Source organism: Dipodomys spectabilis, unplaced genomic scaffold, assembly GCF_019054845.1.
Source record: "Dipodomys spectabilis isolate Male_0828 unplaced genomic scaffold, ASM1905484v1 ptg000097l, whole genome shotgun sequence".
NCBI classification, from domain to species: Eukaryota; Metazoa; Chordata; class Mammalia; order Rodentia; family Heteromyidae; genus Dipodomys; species Dipodomys spectabilis.
The window spans coordinates 3503328-3526039 of NW_024870774.1; the positions used below are offsets into that span (position 1 = coordinate 3503328).

Consider the following 22712-nt stretch of genomic DNA (forward strand, 5'->3'; position numbering starts at 1 on the left):
AGAAATATGGTCATGTTATTATCATAAACAGAAAGAAATGAAATGCTTAAAAGAGGTAGCTGCAAGCAGGGTGCTGGTGGCTAGCTACTCAGGAGGCTGAGATCTGAGAAGTGAGGTTCAGAACCAGCCTATGCTGGCTGAGACTTATTTTCAGTTAACGATCAGAAGACCGGAAGTGAAACTGTGGCTCAAAGTGGTAGAAAGTGCCAGGTGCTAGTGGCTCATGCCTGTAATCCTAGCTACTCAAGAGGCTGAAATATGAGTATCACAGTTCAAAGCCAGCTGTGAAGGAAGGTCCATAAGATTCTTATCTCCAATAAACCATTCAGAAAAAGCCAGAATTGGTGCTGTGGCTCAAGTGGTAGGTTAACCTTAAGCACAAAGAGGCTCAAGGACAGCACTCAGATCCTGAGTTCAAGCACGCACATGCGCGCACACACACACACACACACACACACACACACACACACACACACACACACACAAAATGGTAGAAAGATAACCTTGAGCACAAAAGCTCAGGGACAGAGTCCAAGTCCTGAGTTCAAGTCCCATGACCAACAAATAAATAAATAAAACATTACTGAACATCTGTATATATCAACTGTACATGATAATAGATATTGCTCTTAAGGCACAGTATGAAATAAAACAGTTTTGGAGCTTTTTATAAATCTCAAATATATATCCATTAAGTAATACCATAAAAAAACAAGATACAGTTGGGTATTGTAAGGTAAATTAAATAGGTAAGTATCCATTGGTAGGTGCCTAGGTGTCCAGAGTTCTGGGATTACACCCATGCATGATCACACTTACTAGATGTATTTGAGTGAGCCTTAAACAATGTCAAGTTTCACTCTATAGAGGTGATAAGAGGAGCATTCCAGGCCCCCCCCAAAAAAAAATCAGCAAAGGAATTTATATGGTTGTCCAGGGTGGCTGAGGGGAATGGAGGATGAGGCATCAAGAAGGACAGGAGGGCACTGGATTGATGAAAAGGAACTAAGCAACTCAAGGGCAGTGATGGGAGGGAGGGAATGAGAGGGAAAGAGGGAACAGCTCACCCTAAACAAAAGGAAAGAAATGTCCTATCACCCGATTTGGAAAAAATAGTTGTATTGTCAAAGTTTGTAGAGTTCACAATCTATAGACCATGATAATGTCAATTCACCTTGTGAAAGCTAAGTATCACTATTCCACAATATTGTGAAATTTATGTAATCACTTAATCGCAATAAAGAAATTTTTAAAAAAGAAGGATAGTAGGGACTGATTTGGGTCAAACCTGAAGGAATGAATAGAAGTCTATATACAGGAATTTAGACTTTATTTTTTTAACCAGTGGAAGATGTATTGAATTAAAATCTTTAGAGATTTCATGGATAAAATGAAGATTTAGGCATTGCAAGAAGTTGCCACAAGAGGGGACCATAGGAGAAGGACTGCCTAAGAAACTAGGTAGGGCTTTTTCTCAGCTGTTTCAACCAGAACACAAAAATACGAATAGTGTACCTATTAATGAGATATCGTGTGATGGTTCAATACATTTTATATCCCATCATGTTCAAATCTGATTAAATCAAACATTTATCTTTTTTTAGTTACGAAACCTTTTTAGCTGGGTGCCAGCAGCTCATGCATGTAATCCTAGCTACTCAAGAGGCTGAGATCTGAAGATTATGGTTCAAAACCAGCTTGGACAAGAAAGTCCATGAAACTCTTATCTCCAGTTAACAACCAAAAAACCAGAAGTAGAGTTGTGGCTCAAGTAGTAGAGTGCTAGCCTTGAGCAGAAAAGCCCGCGGACAGCACCCAGCCCCTTCTAGCCCCTCCTAACCCCCCTGGGGTTATATATGTCACCCCAGACAATAGCCGGTGAGAAGGAGTCTTGCTGGTAATAAACCTTTCTTTGTTCTCTGTACCTAGATGTCTGCACAGTTCTCGGACAAAGTCTAATTAATCTTATTTAAGCTGAGAATTGCTTTGTGCTATGTTGAACCAAGGAAGGCTTTTGAGCAAGACAGTAATCTAATCAACTTCAAATTTGATAAAAACATAGCTCTGGAGGCCAAATGAATGTGAGAAGTTACAGACAGTAAGGTAACAGGAAGCTATTGTGGTAAGACAGGATAGTTGTGGAACAAGGCAGCTCTTATGGTATAGGAAGAAGACAGCTGAGTAACAATCTTCAGAGGCAGAGCCAACAGGACTTGAAAACTAATTTGATATGATACTAAAGAGGGAAGAGGAAGGAAAAAGAGAAATAGAAGTTTCCAGCATGAGTGATTGTGAAGATGATGTTGTGGACATGGCTAGAGGTGGGGACCATAGAAGAACAGCTTGAGAGAATTGAGTGGAGCTTAGTTTTTGTTTTTGTTTTGTTTGGTCATGGGGCTTGAACTCTGTATCTAGGTGCTGTCTATCAGCTGTTCAGGTCAAGGCTAGCATTCTACCACTTGAGCCACAGCACCACTTCTGGTTTTCTGAGTGGTTTACTGGCGATAAGAGTTTCACGAACTTTCCTGCCTGGGCTGGCTTTGAACAGTGATCCTCAGATATCAGCCTCCTGAGTAGCTAGGACTATAGGTGTAAGCCACCAGCTCCTGGCTGGAGCTTAGTTGTCTTTTTGTTGTTGTTGGTCCTGGGGCTTGAATTATGGGCCTGGGTGTTGTCCCTCAGCTCTTCAGCTCAAAGCTAGCACTCTACCACTTGAGCTATAGCACTACTTTGGTTTTTCTGGTGATTTACTGAAGATAAGAGTTTCATGGAGTTTCCTGCCCAAGTTGGCTTTAAACAGCAATCCTCAGATCTCAGCCTCCTGGGTAGCTAGGATTACAGGCATGAGCCATAGGTACCCCGCTTGGAGCTTAGTTTTGAACCCAATGACTACTGTTATGTTTTGGACCTTGAATGTCCCACAAAGGCTCATATCTTGAAAAGAAAAAAAGAAAGGAAGAAAGAAAAAAGGAAGAGCCGGGTGGTAGCTCATGCCTGTAATCCTAGCTACTCAGAAGGCTGAGATCTGAGGATCGCAGTTCAAAGCCAGCCTGGGCAGGAAAGTCCGTGAGAGTCTTATCTCCAACAAACCACTAGAAAACTGGAAGTGGTGCTGTGGCTCAAGTAGTAGAGTGCTAGCCTTGAGCTGAAGAGCTGAGGCACAGTGCCCAAGCCCAGAGTTCAAGCCCCAAGACCGACAAAAAAAAAAAAAAAAAAAGGAAGGAAAGAGAGAGAGAGAGAGAGAGAGAGAGAGAAAGAGAACTGGGGGGGGGGGGAAAGGTTGTGGATTCAAGGCATGGCTCAGTTGGTAGAACACTAGCCAAATAGCAAAAGCAGCAGGTACCGAGTTTGAGTTCTGATCTCAAACCAAAAATAAGAGAAAAAAGGAAAGAAAGAGGAAGGAAGGAGGGAAGGAAGGAAGGAAAGTAGAGGACAAGGAAAGCGAGCAGAAAAAGAGAGGAGGAAGGGAAGGGAGGAAGGAAAGAAAGGAGAAAAAGAGAAAGGAAAGAGGGAGAAAGAAACAAAGGGAGGGAGGAAAAGAAGAAAGAAAAATAAAGTTGTAGCACCTGGAATAGTGGTTAAGTATCCAGACTCTTCCTTAACTTCTAATGTGACAGATAATACTGTATTACTTGTCTGCTACCTATTTTTCCACGCTCATTTGTTTTTGAGACAGAGTCTCTATTTGTAGCCCAGGTTGGCCTCAGACTTTTTTTTGACAGTCCTGGGGCTTGAACTCGGGGCCTGGGCACTGTCCCTGAGCTCTTTTATTCAAGGTTAGCACTCTACCACTTGAGCCACAGCGCCACTTCTGGCTTTTTCTGTGGTACTGAGGAATAGACCCTAGGGCTTCATGTGTGCTAGGCAAGCACTAAGCCACATTCCCAGCCCATTTACTATCTTTAAGTAGTTGTACAAAGAAGTTACCATTCAACAAATCAGTTTCTGAATACAATGCATCTTGATCTATCTCACCCCTTTCCTCTGTCTCCCCATCCCTCCCAACTCAACTCCATCCCTCAATTTTCTTAATTTCATAGGATATACATTGACTATTATGACTGTGTTCTCCCTTTTTCTTTTCATTCTTCTACCCACCTACTGTTGACCTCCTCCCTACACGTTTCCAGTGCTGGTTTCCTGATAGTCATTCTGTCTACACTTATATACAACCTAAATGTGTTTACTTGTACCTGGAATGCATGAATGGATCAAGAAAATATGGTATATCTAAACAATGGAAGTTTACTCATTAGGAAGAATGGTATTATATCATTTACAAAGAAATGGTGGACCTGGAAAAAATTATGGTAAGTGAAGTAATTCTGACCCAGAGAAACAAATGACATGTTTTCTCTCATATGTTGAAGCTAAAATTAATTTATAAATGTACAAGTACAGCTCTGTACTTGTACAGCTATGTATAGTTTCCTAAAGTAAAAATTATTTCCCTTCAATTATTTCCCTTTGAAGGCATTGCTCCATTTAAACATCTAGCATTGCTTTTGAGAAACAGAACACTATTCTGATTCGTGATTCTTTTGTATGTACAGGGGTTTCTCTATCATCTTTGGGAAATACATTTAAGACTTCCTAATTGATACCTGAAACCACAGATAGTACCAAACCCTGTTTATGCTTCCTTTGTTAGGTGCCCAGTTAACTAAGTTATACTGGGAGTTCGGGGAAAAGAGGAAGAGCTAGTGTGTCTACCTACAGTCATTGAAGTCCTTGAAAAGAAATGGTCTTCATCACCAGTGTATCTCTAATGTCTAATAGTTGCTCACTATTGATTAAATTAATGACATTAGTTCAACATACCTAGGTATGTGTAATCCAGTTTCTTTTGTTTATTTATTTATGTATTAATTTATTTGCTAGTACTGTTGTTTGAACACAGGGTCTTTGATGGGAATCTGCTTTGTTCTCATAACTTGAGATTGCTCCTAGGGCATGGCCCAGACTACCCTTCGCCTGGGAGACATTCCCAGAATTCTCCTCCCAGAATCTTACCAGATAATCCCAAATGATGGGAATCTAAATGTGAAAGCTTACTCGCCCTCTCCCCATGTGACAGGCTCCTAAATTCCACAAGGCATGCCATACCTTGCTGAACCATAACCTGCACAGTGGGTTTGCACAATAGATTCCCAGAACCAGGCTTGTGCTACAAAGTCATAAGGCACATCCCCAAACTCTTTGAACCCTTCAGCTACCTGCAACCCTACCCCTAGCCATGATCCTCCTTGAAGTCCCTCCATCTCTGTCCCCATTATGCGTCATGTACCCTGGTGTCCCTGTTCACCTTTTATTAAAGTTGATCTGGTCTGTTGAGGTTGGGGTCTTTGTCTGTTTTTTTTTTTTTTTCCTGACTTTTGAATCCATCCTTCTCCATAAAAGTTTTGAGCCTACTTGATTCTCTTGAGCCATGTTCCAACCCAGCATTGGAGATGGAGTCTCACAGATTTTTCTACCCAGGGCTAGCTTCCAAAGTCAAACTTTTGCTTTCAGCCTTCTTAGTAATCAGGATTATAAGTGTAAGCACAGTCACCTGAATCTAATTTCTATCAGAGTTTCTATTAATCTGATAAATGGTGTAGTATTGGAAATATAAAAGACTTTATTCCCTTATCATAGACTCTGTATTCTATCTCAGTGATCTCGAAACTATACTCTAACAAAAGTTTCAAGTGACTAGATCTATAAATTTTCAACTAGCTAGACCTCTGTGCTTGTGTGTGTGTGTGTGTGTGTGTGTGTGTGTGTGTGTGTGTGTATCAGTTGTGGGGCTTGAACTCTGGGCCTGTGAGCTGTCCCTGAGCTCTTCAGCTCAAGGCGAGCACTCTACCACTTGAGCTACAGCGCCACTTTCAGTTTTCTGGTGATTAATTGGAGATCTCACGGGCTTTGAACAGTGATCTTCAGCTCTCAGCCTCTAGAGTAGCTAGGATTACAGGTGTGGGTCACCAGCACCCGGCTACCTCTGTGCTTTTTGACCAAGTGGCTATACATTTCTGGCAGCCAAGTGCTGGTGACTCATGTTTGTAATCCTAGCCACTCAGGGAGCTGAGATCTGAGGATCACAGTTCGAAACCAGCCTAGGTAGGAAAGTCCATGAAACTCTTATCTCCAATTAACCACTGAAAAGCCAGGAGTGAAGCTGTGGCTCAAGTGCTTAAGCACGAGCCTTGAGCAGAAAAAGCTCAGGGACAGTGCTCAGGCCCTGAGTTCAAGCCCTACTTCAGCAATTAAATTAAATAAATTTTACTTCAGCAATTAAATTAAATAAATTTTAAAAAATTATAGAAACTCAGCAAACCTTCTTTCATTGGTCAGCTTTCCCTCCCTTCAAAATGTCATTGTGAGCCAAACCCAAGGTGTCAGATTATTCTTCTATGAGTATATTGTCATATATTTCTAATGATATTGGGCAGGGAATGTGGATTAGTGGTAGAGTGCTTGCCTAGCATGCATGAAGCCCTGGGTTTGATTCCTCAGTACCACATAAGCAGAAAAAGCTGAAAGTGGTGCTGTGGCTCAAGTGATAGAGTGCTAGTCTTGAGCACAGAGAGGCTCAGGGACAGTGCCCAGACCCTGAGTTCAAGCCTCAGGACTGGCACAAAAAAAAAAAAAAGGGCTGGGTGCCCATGGCTCACACCTGTAATCCTAGCTACTCAGGCAACTGAGATCTGAGGATTGCAGTTCCAAGCCAGCCCAGGCAGGAAAAGCCCTGAAATTCTTATCTCCGATAAACCACCAGAAAAATCAGAAGTGGTAGAGTGCTAGCCTTGAGCTGAAGAGCTGAGGGACAGTGCTCAGGCCCAGAGTTCAAAAAAGAAATGAGGTTTGAGATCTGAGAATTACTGTTCAAAGACAGCTCGTCAGGGAAGTGCAAGACTCTTATCTCCAATTAACCAACAAAAAGATAGAAGTAGAGCTATGTGTCAAGTGGTAGAGTGCCAGCTTTGGGTGAAAAGGGTAAGGGACAGCACCCAGACACTGATTTCAAACCCTAGTACCAACACACACACACACACACACACACACAAATTATTTACATTCTGCTACATTAAAACTACAGGAAGCTAGCCGGGCGCCGGTGGCTCATGCCTATAATACTAGCTACTCTGGAGGCTGACATCTGAGGATAGCAGTTCAAAGCCAGCCCAGGCAGGAAAGTCCGTGAGACTCTTATCTCCAATAAACCACTAGAAAACTGGAAGTGGCGCTGTGGCTCAAGAGGTAGAGCATTCACCTTGAGCTGAAGAGTGCAGGGACAGTGCCCAAGCCCCACAACCAACCAAAAACAACAACAACAACAAAAAACTACAGGAAGCCACTGGACATCGGTGGCTCACACCTGTAATTCTAGCTACTCAGAAGGCTGAGATCTGAGGATCACCGTTCAGTCAGCCTGGGCAGGAATCTCCATGATATTCTTTTTTTTGGGGGGTGGTGGTGGTGGTTCTGGTCGTGGGGCCTGAACTCTGGGCCTGGGCGCTGTCCCTCAGCTCTTCAGCTCAAGGCTAGCGCTCTACCACTTGAGCCACAGTGCCACTTCTGGCTTTTTTCTTTTTGTTTATGTGGTGCTGAGGAATTGAACCCAGGGCCTCATGCATGCAAGGCAAGCGCTCTACCACTGAGCCACCTTCCCAGCCCCATCCATGCTATTCTTATCTCCAATAAACCCCTCAGAAAAACAGAAGTGTCACTGTGGCTCAAGTGGTAGAGTGCTAGCCTTGAGCTGAAGAGCTGAGGGACAGCGGTCAGGTACCAGAATTCAATCCCAAGACCGATTTAAAAAAAAAAAATACAGGAAGCCATTTTTTCAGACAAAACTCTTGCACTGCTCTGACAATTTTGACTTTGTGTTTGCTATCTTCAGTTTTTGCACAAAGAGGCTCCGGGACTGTGGACTGTGCCCAGGCTCTGAGTTCAAGCCCCAGGACTGGCATTAAAAAACAAAACAAAACAAACTTTGGGCTGGGGATGTGGCTTAGTGGTAGAGTGCTTGCCTAGCATGCATGAAGCCCTGTATTCGATTCCTCAGTACCACATAAACAGAAAAAGCCTGAAATGGCACTGTGGCTCAGGTGGTAGAGTGCTAGCCTTGAGCAAAAGACTTCAGGGACAGTGCCCAGGCCTGAGTTTAACTCCAGGACTGGCAGAAGAAAAAAAAAGTAAGTGCTTTTGGTAGGGGCTGCTGCGAGGAGGAAGACCTGAGGTAGAGTTTTGGGTTTTGAGGCTGGGGGACTAAGGAAAAGGAAGAAAGATTTGTGGCTTTATCATCAAAACCATGATAAAGGCTTGACTTATTTGGTTCTAAACAGAGCATTTTGCTGGGCTGTAATCCTAGCTATTCAGGAGGCTGAGATCTGAGGATCACAGTTCAAAGCCATCCTGGACACGAAAATCTGTGAGACTCTTATCTCTAATAAACCACCAGAAAACCAGAAGTGGCACAGTGGCTAAAGTGATAGAGCACTAGCCTTGAGCTGAAGAGCTGAGGGACAGCGCCCAGGCCCAGAGTTCAGGCCCCATGATCGGACCCAAAAAAAAAAAAAATAATAATAAATAATAAATAAATAAAGTGGGGAATACTAGGAAGGGTCAGGTTTAGAGGCAATGTTACATTCTCTCTTTGGCCATATTAAGTTTGAGGGGCCTATTAAACCTCCAGACACATAGATTGCTGACAGACACATAGCTAGCTGACTCTAGGATTGAATGAAAAAAATGAGAGCTGTATCTATAAATCTAGGAAATACTAGTAAGTAGAAAGCCATGGGATTGGAAAAGATAACCCAAGAGTAAGAGGATAGAGAAGAAGGAAGGTCAGCAAAGAAAAGTTCCAATTGGAAGCCCAAAAAGAGGCCAATGAGGTCAGAAAGAACAGGAAAAGGATATACAGGAGTCTTAACTGGCCACGTGCTACAGTGAGATCGGTAAGATAAAAACTGAGGAATGGTGGGGCTGGCAAGGTGGCTCAGTGGTAGAGCACTTGCCTTGCATGCCTGAGGCCCTGGGTTCGATTCCTCAGCACCACATAAGCAAAAAGAAAAAAGCTGGAAGTGGCGCTGTGGCTCAAGTGGTAGAGCGCTAGCCTTGAGCTGAAGAGCTGAGGGACAGCGCCCAGGCCCAGAGTTCAGGCCCCACGACCGGATCCAAAAACAACAACAACAAAAACAAAAAAAACTGAGGAATGGTATCTAGATTGGACAAGCCTCTGTCTGCCATTGGTGACCTTGACATAAATGGCTTCCACAGAGTGATGGAGATAAAAGTTTTGATGTGGTAGATTGAAGTTCAATGGAGGAGAAGGGGAGATGAGGGCAGAGACATTGAGTGGTAGCTGGAAAAGAAGGTGGAATCAAAGGAAATTCTGTTCATTGTGTGACAGGTTCTATGTAGTCCCAGCAAGCCTTGATTGTGATCTTCCTTGCCTCAGCCTTCCTCTTCTGGGGTGTACACCATCATACCCAGTCTCTTTTTTGCTTTTGTTTTGTTTTTGTGCTGGGGTTTGAACTCAGGGCCTGGGCACTGTTCCTTAGTTTTTTTCCCCTCAAAACTGCCACTCAACCATTTGAGCCACAGTTCCATGTCTGATTTTTTTTTTTTTAATCGGTAGTGGGGCTTGAACTCTGGGCTTGGGCGCTGTCCCTGTGCTCTTCAGCTCAAGGTGAGCGCTCTACCGCTTGAGCCACAGCGCCACTTCTGGTTTTCTAGTGATTTATTGGAGATAAGAGTCTCACGTACTTTGCAGCCCAGGCTGGGTTTGAACCTCCATTCTCAGATCTCAGCCTCCTGAGTAGATAGGATTACAGGCGTGAGCCACCGGCGACTGGCCCAAGTCTGATTTTTGATGGTTAATTGGAGATACATCTTTCCTGCCCAGCCTGGCTTCAAATCAAGATCCTCAGATCTCAGTCTCCTAAGTAACTAGGATTACTGGAGTGAGCCACTGGCACTGGCTGTTTCCTTCCTTCCTTCCTTCCTTCTTTCCTTCCTTCCTTCCTTCCTTCCTTCCTTCCTTCCTTCCTTCCTTCCTTCCTTCCTTCCTACCTTCCTTCCTTCCTTCTTTCCTTCCTTTGTTCCTTCCTTCGTTCGTTCCTTCCTTCCTCTCTTTCTTTTTCTTTCTCTTTACCAAAATTTTATATACTGTTTCATAGGGATGCATACAAGTGGGTACCTTTAAACATTTAAAACAGAATTAAATTTAAGCTTTCAACAAAATCTAAATTTAGTTTCTATCTATTCTTCAAGCAGTAAAGATCACACCTTACTTTTACTTGTTTATAATGGTTTCATCGAGGTATATTTGTACATTGGTAGGTATAATCCAATAAAGAATAAAAATGTGGCAGGGGGCTGGTGGCTCACGCCTGTAATCCTAGCTACTCAGGAGGCTGCGATCTGGTTCAAAGCCAGCCCGGGCAGTAAAGTCTGTGAGACTCTTAGCTCCAATAAACCACCAGAAAACTGGAAATGGCACTGTGGCTCAAGTGGTACAGTCCTAGCCTTGAGCTGAAGAGCAGAGTTCAAGACCCATGACCGACCCCCTGTCCCCCGAAAAAGAAAGAAAGAAAGAAAGAAAAAAAGAAAGGAAGGAAGGAAGGAAGGAAGAAGGAAAGAAAGAAAAAGAAAGAGAAAGAAAGAAAGAGAAAGAAATCCTCTTCTGAATGTTTCTATTTTGTCCATGAGTCACAAAGATGTCAACAGGAAGTGAAAATGTAGGATGGGTGGTTCTGTTTTGAAGGGAAAAGGTAAGTGGAAGTGTGAATTGACTGTACAGCTGTAGTAGGATTGCTGGGCAGTGCTGAGATCTGTGCTCAACTTGAAATAGCTTCAATCAAAATCTGGTTTGTATCTTCTCTCCTTTCTATAGCCCAGCTCCTGTCCAGGCACTGAGGGTTCCATAATACAGTTAGTTGGTATACCAACCAGCCAACTAGCCATTGTTTTATATGCTTATACATTAAGGTAATCACCATTTAGTCAGGTGTTGGTGTGTCATGCCTAGAAATAATCCTAGCCACTAAGAAGGCTGAGATCTGAGGAGCATGATTCAAAACCACCCTGGGGATCTGGGAATGTGGCTCAGTGGTAGAGTGTTTGCCTTGCATGCATAAGGCCCTGGGTTCCATTCCTCAGCACCACATAAGCAGAAAAAGCCAGAAGTGGTGCTGTGGCTCAAGTATAGAGCGCTAGCTTTGAGCTGAATTGCTAAGGAACAGCGCCCAGACCAAGTTCAGGCCTCACGACTGACAAAAAACAAACAAACAAACAAACAAAAATAAACTACACAAAAAAAGCTGGAAGTAGAGCTGTGTTTCAAATAGTAGAGCATTAGTCTTGAGCAAAAGAAGCTCAGGGACAGCACTCAGGCACCAATTTCAAGCCTGGGGATCAGCCAAAAAACAAACAAAGAACAACAACAACAACAAACAAACTAGAGCTGTGGCTCAAATGGTAGTATATCAGCTAAGCAAGGCCTGGGACGGTGGCTTAGTGGTAGAGTGCTTGCCTTGCATACATGAGGCCCTGGGTTCAATTTCTCAGCACCACGTGAGCAGAAAAAGCTGGAAGTGGTGCTGTGGCTCAAGTGGTAGAGCACTAGTCTTAAGCTGAAGAGCTGAGGAACAGTGCCCAGGTCCAGAGTTCAGGCCTCATGATTGGGAAAAAAAAAAAAAAAAGCTAAGAAAGAGTGTGAGGCTTGGAGTTCAATCCCCAGTACCAGCACAAATATATATATATATATATATATATATTTTTTTTTTTTTTTTTGGGGGGGGGGGGTTCTGGTCGTGGGGCCTAAACTCTGGGCCTGGGCGCTGTCCCTCAGCTCTTCAGCTCAAGGTGAGCGCTCTACCGCTTGAGCTACAGCGCCACTTCCGGTTTTCTGGTGGTTTATTGGAGATAGGAGTCTCACGGTCTCTCCTGCCCGGGCTGGCTTTGAACCGCGATCCTCAGATCTCAGCCTCCTGAGTAGCTAGGATTACAGGCGTGAGCCACCAGCGCCCGGCGACTTCCAGCTTTTTCTGCTTATTTGGTGCTGAGGAATCGAACCCAGGGCCTCAGGCATGCAAGGCAAGCGCTCTACCACTGAGCCACCTTATTAGCCCCCAAATTATTATTTTTTTGTTTATTCAATCATATTTATTGAGTACCAGGCACATGTTCTAGGGGTATAGCCATGAAGAAAGCCAGTCTCTGACATAAAAGAACTTACCATCCATATCTAAAGACATGAGCCTTCATCTTGGGTAAGCATACTAAAAAGCAGTCAGAGAGTGTAGTTCATTTTTAAGTATTTAGAACCAGAGTTCACCTAAATATTTAGAAAGAAGAATGAGCAACTGGGCCCAGCAAAGGAGGCAAACAGGTATGGGCTACTATAGGGAGTACATCTTTATTTCTTTCCCACTAGTGCTGGCCTGGATTGCTGGAATCCAGCCAAGTGCAGCAGACAGAGAGATAATCTGCTGGAATTTTTGTCTCTAGTGTCAGAGCAAGGATTCATCATCTTCTCCAGAGAGCATGAATTAATTAACCATCATAACAAGACAGAGTCGCCTCTATCCAAATTCTCAGCACCGAATAAATTCTAGAAGACACAACTATCTTTGAACTTATGAATGTGTTCAAAAGGCAAAGAGGCAAATTGAAAAGGGTTTATTAACTGGCTAAGTCTCCTCATCTCATCTTCCTTTCTTCCTGACCTGTTTTGACCTTTTCTTTTTTTTAATTCCCATTTTTTTAAATGAATTGTCATCTGCTTTTCCCTTTTAAAATTGTGAAGACTTCTAGAGGCTGGTAGTATAGCAGTTCCCTAGCAAGTATGAAGGCCTAAATTCAAACCCTAGGGTCATTAAAAAGATTTCCAGAATTGCTGGCTCCAGAAGCTATGATGTAATGTACGATAAACTTTAATTTATGGGCCATAAACTTCAATTTAAAACCTTCTACCTTGAGGCATGTAGATATGAACTGAGTAGGACCAGGCCAATGGTCTACATCTATAATACTAGCTATAATACTCTCAGCTCAGGAGGCTGAGATCTGAGAATCATGGTTTGAAGCTAGCCCAGACAGGAAAGTCCTTGAGATTTTTATCTCCAATTAACCAGCAAAAAGACAAAAGTGGAGCTATAGCTCAAACAGTAGAACCTCAGCCTTGAGCAAAAAAGTAAGGGACAGTTCCTAGGAGTCCAACCCCCCAGTACCTGGAGGGAAAGAGAGAGGAGAGAGAGAGAGAGAGAGAGAGAGAGAGAGAGAGAGAGAGAGAGAGAGAGAGAGAGTTGACTTTAGGTAGAGGTTTGGACTTTGATGGTAACCATAGGATTCACTGCTCTATTACAAAGAACAAGAATAAAATCCTGTCTCTTTGGTTCTGGAAAATAACAACAACCATCAGGAATGGAGCGGATGAGTTTTTGTGATCCATTATTTTGCACTAACTTTACATGTGTTGGTTCCAAAAGGGAATATCACAACATGACAGTGTTTTTTGTCTATTACAAGTTAACTTGTCCCCATTGTCATCTCCCTTTCTGTACAGTAGGTGTCAGCCACATACAGTCTTTCTCTTCCTGAGTCCACACAGAATTTGCAAGTAAAGGATCCTACACACACTTTCTCTGGTTAAAAGGATTGTTTTCTTCTCACTGTAGGCATGCAAAACAATAAGAACAGTCACTCATATACTAAAGTCATATTAAATACTGAAGATATGGACAAGCAGAGGACTGTGTGAAGAGAGTGACAAATGTCAGGAGGCCCAGACTGAGTCCTGTGGTCCCCATGAACAGAAGAAATCTTCACCTCAAAGTGAATGTCTTAAATACCCAGTTAAAGCCCAATGGGGTAGCTAATGCAGAAACACAGGCAGGAGGATCTTGAGTTTGAAGCCAGTGGAGGCAAATTTAGCACCACCCTATCTCAAAAACAAAATGAAAATGAAAGAATTGGAGCCTAGAGTACTTTCCTAACAAGATTGAGGTCCTGAGTTCAATCCCTAACACTTCAAAAATCAGTTAAAAGGCTCAGTTATGACACCAACTTAAGAACATGTAGCCAGACACCAGTGGCTACATGTGGTACCACTTACAATATTCTGGTGGTTTGTTGCTGGTAAGAGTCTCATGGACTTTCCTGCCTGGGCTGGCTTTGAACTGCGATCCTCAGATCTCAGTCTCCTGAGCAGCTAGTATTACAGGTGTGAGCCACTGGTTTACTTGCTGCTGCTTCTCCTCCTCCTCCTCCTCCACCTCCTCCTTTTCTTCTTAGAACTAAGTTATATTAGCAATTACACAAAGAATTTTTTTTGGGGGGGGGTCCGGTCGTGGGGCCTGAACTCTGGGCTTGGGCGCTGTCCTTCAGCTCTACCACTTGAGCCACAGAGCCACTTCCGGCTTTTTTCTTTTTGCTTATGTGGTGCTGAGGAATCGAACTCATGGCCTCAGGCATGCAAGGCAAGCGCTCTACCACTGAGCCACCTTCCCAACCCCTACACAAAGAATATTAAAAAATAACTTTCTCTACTTTTTTTAAAATCTAGTGAGAGAACTGAAATGGCTGCTTTTTTCTTTGCCTCTTATAAATATGTGAGCTTTTGTTTTGTTTTTTTCTGTGTTTTTGGTTGGTCATGGGGCTTGAACTCTGGGCCTAGGCATTATCCCTTTGCTTTTCAGCTCAAGGTGAGCACTCTACCACTTGAGCCACAGCGCCACTTCTGGTTTTCTGATGGTTAATTGGAGGTAAGAGTCTCATGTACTTTCCTGCCCAGGCTGGCTTTGAACCACGATCCTCAGATCTCAGTCTCCTAAGTAGCTCTAGGATTACAAGTATGAGCCACCGGTGTCTGGCTTGTGGGTTTTTGTTGTTGTTATTGCATTCATTTAGTATGAAACATCTACTATATTTAATAAAAAGAAACTTAAAATATTAGCTGTAGGGTTGTAATAATAAAAGTAGAAGTATTGTGAGATTCTCAGCTACAATTAACCACCAGAAAATTGGAAGTAGCACTGTGTCTCAAAGTGGTAGAACACTACCCTTAAGCTGAAGAGCTCAGGGACAGCAGTCATGCCCAGAGTTCAAGCCCCACAATCCACCAAAAATTAAAAAAAGACCAGACATGTAGAGGATGAGAGTTCAAGGCTAGTCTGGGCTACATAGAGAGATACTATCTAATAATAACGTAATAATAAGAGTAAAAAGAAGAAGGAAGGTCTATCTATTCTATATTTCCCTCGGGTGACAGAATTGGAAGCACTGACAAGTAACTGGATTTTTTGAAAACAGCTAAGTATAAGCCTTCTTATCTTTGTTTCTTGACTCAGTGTCTGGTCTTTGACCTCAGGTGAGATATTTCCTTAAGCTCAACTTCCTAAACCATTAAAATGTTAAAAATAAGGGATGGTGAAGGTTTAGCTCAGTGGTACTTTCCTTGTAAAGCCCGGTGTTTGATTCTCAGCACTACAAACATTAAAAATAAATACAAAATAGGCTTTGTCTACTCAAGACACTTAATGAGGAGGAAAAAATTCAAATATTGTTTAGAAAACAGTTTGTAGACTACAAAGTACTATTTAAATGCTGAGAATAAAATAAAAGTAGAAAGATGGATGTCAATTCGAGTTATGAAAAAAGAATAAGAAAAAGAATTCAGTGCTCAGAATGCAATGAACTCCAATTAACATTTTTCTTTACAGATTTGTCTCAACATATAACATCAAAACTTTCTTCTCTCCTGTTTGATGTTAGTCATATGAAATTTTGGTACACTTAGAATTCATGTCACAAAAAAGACCCCAAAAGAGAGGCCTATAATATGATCCCTTTGAAGGAGAGGAGAGCTCTATGCTAGCTTTTGAACTGAACCATTAATAGACAGGAACCAGCTATTGTATGTTCAGAGTACTCGAGAAATAGAAATGGTAATCTTCAACAACCCTCCCTTCCCAATTTGGTACTACATTGTATCCCAAGAATGTCTTTGATCATTCAACATCACTTGGCTTCCTAATTCATAAATTGAGAATGCTAAATTTTAGTGTATTATCTGCTTGCACTGGTTTTTCACCAGAAACCACAAATTCTTCACACTCTCCTTTCATTCCATATTGATTCTAAACTAAAAATAATACTGAAAGAACTCACATTTGAGAAGCAGAAAGATGGTTTAGTTTTTGATGTTGAAATTTGAGCAGAAACCTTCAAATTAAATTGTTTAATGATGACTCTCAAAATTTCCCTCCATGCTTTCTAAGATTGTTAGGAAAAGAAAGGCAATTCTTTCTTTTTTTATTTTCCATGACTCATTCTCTCCCATAGAGTTTTGTGCTATATATTCCCTGCCTTTCTGTTCTCTTTGCTGAAAATCCTTTATAACCACCCCCACCTGTTTTTTTCTTTTTCCTTTATTTTTTTTGCTGAGCTATTCAATTTACTCTATCTTAAACTAGCAGAAGGAGAAGTGGTTGAGAGCTCAACCTTTGAAACATCTTGCTGAGTGATCAAGGGGCAGACTGAGAAGACTGCTGATCAGACCTTAGCCATTTGCAAAAGCTTTTGCTACAATAGCTCACTGAACTCTATTTTAAAGAATTCTGCATTTATTTTCTCCCATTCTTTTGGAAGATTTTCTAAAACATGAGGCCAAATTTCTATAGTAAGTGGTTGCTTTGAGGAATTTTTATTTTATTTTTAATCCACATTAAGCTACACTCCCAACCTCATGATATTCTTTCAAAGTACTCTGCAATTAGAAATAGACATTACAGGGGCTAAGAATGTGGCTTAGTGGGAGAGTGCTTGCCTAGCATGCATGAAGCCCTGGGTTCAATTCCTCAGTACCACAAGAACAGAAAAAGCTGAAAGTGGTGTTGTGGCTCAAGTGGTAGAGTGCTAGCCTTGAGAAAAAGAAGCTCAGGGACAGGGCCCAGGCCCTGAGTTCAAGCCCCATGACTGGGGGCAGGGGAGGAGAGAGGAGAGAGGGGAGAGGGGGGGGAGGGAGAAAGGAGAGAGGGAGGGAGAGGGGAGAGGAAGAGGGAGAGGGAGAGAGAGAGAAAGAGAGAGAGAGAGAGAGAGGGAGAGAGAGAAATAGACATTATAGCTCTTATGGTAAAGCAGCAGTCTGTGAATGAAATTCTTCAAGAAGGGCTGGGAAAGTGGCTCAGTGGTAGAGTGCTTGCCTTGCATGCCTGAGGCTCTGGGTTCCATTTCTCAGTATCACATAAGCAAAAAGAAAAAAGCCAGAAGTGGCGCTGTGGCTCAAGTGGTAGAGCGCTAGCCTTGAGCTGAAGAGCTGAGGGACAGCACCCAGGCCCAGAGTTCAGGCCCCACGACCGGACCCCCCCCCAAAAAAAACAAAAAACAAAATTCTTCAAGGAAGAGGAAGAACTATCCACATGGTAATAATTTGCTATTATTATTATTATTATTTTGGTCAGTCATGGGGCTAGAACTCTGGGCCTGACTGCTGTCCCTGAACTCTTCAGCTCAAGGCTAGTTTCTATCACTTGAACCATAGTGCCACTTCTGGCCTTTTCTGTTTATGTGGTGCTGAGAAATCAAACCCAGAATCTCATGCTTATGAGGCAAGCACTCTACCACTGAGCCACCTACCTCCCAGCCCTCCTCCTCCTCAACCTCCTCCTTCTTCTTCTTCTTCCTTTTCTTCCTCCTCCTCCTTCTCCTCCTCTTCTTCTTCTTCTTCTTTTTTTTTTAAACTTTTTTTTTTTATTTTGATGGAGTACACCTTGTCAAATCTCTCTCTTATCTGTTGTGCCCCTAGGACTCTCTTTTTTTTTTTTTTTGGGTGTTAGTAGTGGTGCCTGAACTCTGGGCCTGGGCACTGCCCCTTAGCTCTTAAGCTCAAGGCTAGAGCTCTACCACTTGAGCCACAGTGCCACTTCTGGCTTTTTCTGTTTACGTGGCGCTGAGGAATCGAACCCAGGGCCTTAGGCATGCAAGGCTGCTCCTTTTTCTCCTCCTCCTCCTCCTCCTCCTCCTCCGCCTCCTCCTCCTCCTCCTCCTCTTCCTCTTCCTCCTCTTCCTCTTCCTCTTCCTCTTCCTCTTCTTCTTCTTCTTCTTCTTCTTCTTCTTCTTCTTCTTCTTCTTCTTCTTCTTCTTCTTCTTCTTCTTCTTCTTCTTCTTCTTCTTCTTCTTCTTCTTCTTCTGTGTCAGTAATGAGTCTTGAACTCAGGGTATGGGGCTGTACCTTAGAGGCTGGTGTTCTACCACTTGAGCCACAGTTCCACTTCCAGCTTTTTGGTGGGACTTTCCTGCCACAAATGGCTTCTAACTGGGTTCCTTAGAGCTCAGCCTCTTGAGTAATTAGGATACAAGCCTTAGCCATCAGTTCCTGGTTTCCATGCTGCTTTTTTCAAATAACTTACAGAATAATAATAATAATTAAAAAAAAAGAAATATAGCTAGGTGCAGGTGGTTCATGCCTGTAATCTTAGCTTTTCAGGAGGCTGAGATCTGAGGATCATGATTGGAGACCAGAAAAGTCTCTGTGAGACTCCTATCTCCAATTAACCACTCAAAAACCTGAGGTGGCTCTAAAGCTCAAAATGGTAAACACTAGTCTTGAGCAGAAGAGCTTAGTGACAGAGCCCAAATCCAGAGTTCAAGCCCCACAACAAAGAAAGAAAGAAAGAAAGAAAGGAAGGAAGAAAGAAAGAGAGAGAGAGAGAGAAAGGAAGGAGGGAGGGAGGGAGGAAAAGAAAGGAGAGAGAGAGGCAGGCAGGGAGGGAGGGAGGGGGAGAGAGAGACAAAGTGAAAGGAAGAAAGGAAGAAAGAAAGAAAGAAAGAAAAAAAGAAAGAAAGAAAGAAAGAAAAAGAGAGTTAAAAAGAAAAAAGGAAAGCAAGCAAGCTGTGGTACCAGGTTCAGAGTCAGAGCACTGACTGCTGGCTAAATACACAATCTGCATTTCTTCCATTCCTTCTTAGTAATTCCATTATTCTCCTTCCTGGCCCATGAAATTTCTCTGTTTTCAAGAACCAGCTTGAAAGTGATGTCCCTGCAACTCTCCTGAGATGTCTCTTGTGTCCTCAAATGATCCACTTAAATATTTTAATACATTGGCTAGTTTGTTTCTGATGGCATTAAAAGTATCCGCACAACTGTTCCCTTATTTATAAAGCTCACAATTGCTGAACGACTTGTAATGCAATACTAACTAAGTAAGGAATCTCTCCCGGAACAGTTGATGTGAAAGGATTTTACTGCCACTTAGTTACGAGGAGGAAGATGATGAAATGTCTTAAAGCATTTTCTCAGTGGTCTTTGGGAGGTATGTGGTAATATTTAAATTGAAGAGGGAGGAGATGGGGCTGAGGATGGAGAGGAAAGGAGGAGGCGGGGGCGGAGCCTCCGCCAGCAAATAAAAGCCCTAGCTGAGAGGGAAGCACACTGGCGTGCGCAGGAACCACTCTCCTGTAACCTGGAGCGATGGAGCAGTGTGTGCCGTGAGCACTGAGATCCGACCGGGAAAACAAGGGCAAGAAGACCAGCGAGGAAAGAGGACATCTGGGGACAGCGGAAGCAGAAGGAACGGGAAGGGGAAAAGAAACCCACAGCAGGTGGAAATCAGATCCAGAGCAAACCGGTCAGGTCTACAGTTTTATTTTTTCTGGAAGAAGAAAGCACCTGCGGATTGCTTTTTTCCTCACCTTTGGTTACCGAAAGCTACTTTTATCCTTATCATAAAGACTCCAGGGGTGGTAAAGGCAATCACTGTTTTGTTAGAAGAGCTGAAGGGAAATCTAGACTATCTTTTGAAGCGTCTGACATTAACCAGTGTTAGGGTACACATAGCAGAATCAAATTGAAGACACGGCCCTTTCAGGAGAATTCCAACACGAATCTCTGGTACCGTTCTAGTTGTGTGTGTGTGTGTGTGTGTGTGTGTGCGTGTGTGTGTGTGTGTGTGTGTGTGTGTATGCCTCTGACTTCTTCCCCCTCTTTTAAAGCAATACCTTAATTCTCCGCTTGTTTGTGAGCAATAGTGACACGAAAGTGTCAGTACAAAGTAGGACTATTTTCAAGTTTTCCCTTTTACCTGCTGGGTGGTTTTTTGTGCTTGTTCGGGTTCGTGTGTGTGTGTGTGTGTGTGTGTGTGTGTGTGTGTGCCTTGAAGAGGATTTTGAGTGGTTCCTATTTTAGAAAAGGACATTTTAATTTGAAAGCCTCTGTACACGCACGCGCACACACATTTAGAAGAAGAGATACCTTTTGGAATCCTACTAAGAAAAATGGCAAAAGGAGCCAGGCACCGAAACAACACTGAAAAGAACCAGCCAGGTGAGAGCAGGTCGGAGGACAAACCCGAGGCCGAGTCAGGAGGGGGCGGAGTGGCCCTGAAGAAGGAGATCGGATTGGTCAGTGCTTGTGGAATCATTGTAGGTAAGCCCACTCACCACTTTCCCTTCTCTGGGGGAAGAGGGGCGGGAGGTGGGGGTCCTCTTGTGGGATTCTAACCCCTCGGAAACAGCAGTTTTGCTTCCTGCTGAGGATGGCATTATCAGCATCCATACTGTAAAACTAGCTCCACTGGTCAAGTTTGAGAGATAGGAGTGATATACATCATCCATCTCTTCCTCCAAACCAGGCTGATGATGCATCCCAGCCAGCCTGACTGGAAACTGCTTAAAAATAAAGTGTTCTGAGGCTGGGAAGGTGGCTCAGTGGTAGAGCGCATGCCTTGCCTGCCAGAGTCCCTGGGTTCCATTCCTCAGCACCACATAAGCAAAAAGAAAAAAAAGCCGGAAGTGGCACTGTGGCTCAAGTGGAAGAGTGCTAGCCTTGAGCTGAAGAGCTGAGGGACAGCGCCCAGGCCCAGAGTTCAGGCCCCATGACCGGACCCAAAAAAAAACAAAAACAAAAAAACAAAATAAAGTGTTCTGGGTTCTTCTCTAGGAAGTCCTGATTCAGCCTGAGATATCTGGGGTTTTTTTTGTTGTTAGGGATGTGTGTGTGTGTGTGGCTGTGTGGCTATGTGCGCACACCCACCTGCCAGTCCTGGGGTTTGAACTCAGAACCTGGACACTATGCTCAAAGCTAACACTCTACCACTGGAGCCTAAGTTTCAGTTCTGGCTTTTGGTATTTATTGGAGATAAGAGTCTCATGGACTTTTCTGCTAGGGTTAGCTTTGAATCAGAATCCTTAGATCTCATCTCAGTCTCCTGAGTAGCCAGGATTATAGGCATGAGCTACCAGCACCAGGCTGAGATCTAGATTTTTAACTAGATCTTATTCAGCCCCCTCCCACTTTAGGATTGATTTTTGAGGCATCTCTAGTAGAAATTTTATTGCTTTTATGTTCTTTTTTTTTTTTTTTTGTCGATCGTGGGGCTTGGGCGCTGTCCTTGTGCTCTTCAGTAAAAGGTGAGCACTCTACCGCTTGAGCCACAGTGCCACTTCTGGTTTTCTAATGGTTTATTGGAGAAATGAGTCTCACAAACTTTCCTGCTCGGGCTGGCTTTGAACCGTGATCCTTAGATCTCAGTCTCCTGAGTAGCTAGGATTACAGGCGTGAGCCACCGGCACCTGGCTTGCTTTTATGTTCTAGGAAATTATGGCATGTGTAATAAAAATTAGCAGCAGTAGTTATAATTCTCTGGTTTTCTTTTCTAGCCCTTTCTATCCATGAACATTTGCAACATTTTCCCTGTATAAAGTGACAGGGCTGTTATTCCCATTTCACAGATGGGTAATTAAGGGAAGAGGGAGAAGACAGATTGTGCTCTTCTATAAACTGCTAGTTTGTGGTTTTTATAGTTCACTAATGGAATTCACCTTTTTTTTAAACACCCACGAATGATCCTTTAAGGTTCTCAGAGGGAATCAGAAGTAACTAGAGTGTGGAGGGGAGGAGGGACTGATGGGTAAAGTCCTGGTGTGAACATTGTGAAGATGAAGCTTGCCAGGACAGGTCACACTGATGCCCCCTCCCTACCTGTTCTCTAGAAAGCAGGGACACCCTACACAACATATCCTTCTCTTTGCAGAGAAGTCCAGAAATGCAGTGCCTCATTCCTGCCCTCCCTTCAGAGAGGAGTGTTTTGTCTGCTATTGATAGAGGGCTTTACCTTCTCCCCAGACAAAGGTGTAGGACAGTTCAGGCCCAGATGTATTTCTGTGTCATCTTTCTCCAGAGGTCCATTGTGAAGGCGTTCTATGCCCTGGTGCCCATAAACAGTTTTCTAGACATCTCCATGTTCCATACATAGCTCAGAGACACTGACACCTGAGCAATAGTGACACTGGAGAACACCCTCAAAGGCAAATAAAATGAGTGCAGTATCCTGATAATCCTCATCACCTTTACACCCAGAATTTGGAGATGATATTGTCTCCAATCTTTTCTTCAAAATACAATCCTATTTTATCTAATTCTCTGAGAGATTTTCCACTTTTTTTTTTCTTTTTGCCAGTCCTGGGGCTTGGACTCAGGGTCTGGACACTGTCTCTGAGCTTTTCTTGCTCAAAGCTAGCACTCTACCACTTGAGCCACAGTGCCACTTCTGGCTTTTTCTACTTATGTGATACTGAGGAATTGAACCCAGGGCTTCATACATGCTAGGCAAGCACTCTACCACTAAGCTACATTTCCACTCATTTACAGTCGTAAAAATACAGTGTTGTTGAGCACCAGTGGCATTTGGCTATACCCCTAGCTGCTCAGGAGACTGAGATCT

At 43.2% G+C, this 22712-nt stretch overlaps 1 protein-coding gene across 1 annotated transcript in view; it reads left to right on the top strand.

Annotated features, from left to right (window-relative positions):
• Window positions 1–19663: 19663 nt before the first annotated feature.
• Slc7a8 (solute carrier family 7 member 8) overlaps window positions 19664–22712 on the top strand; it is a 79744-nt gene continuing 76695 nt past the window's right edge. The window contains exon 1 of the mRNA XM_042686463.1: window positions 19664–20416. Within this exon, the coding sequence (XP_042542397.1) occupies window positions 20266–20416 (151 nt within the window). The 5' untranslated portion in view covers window positions 19664–20265. The remainder of the gene's footprint in view (window positions 20417–22712) is intronic.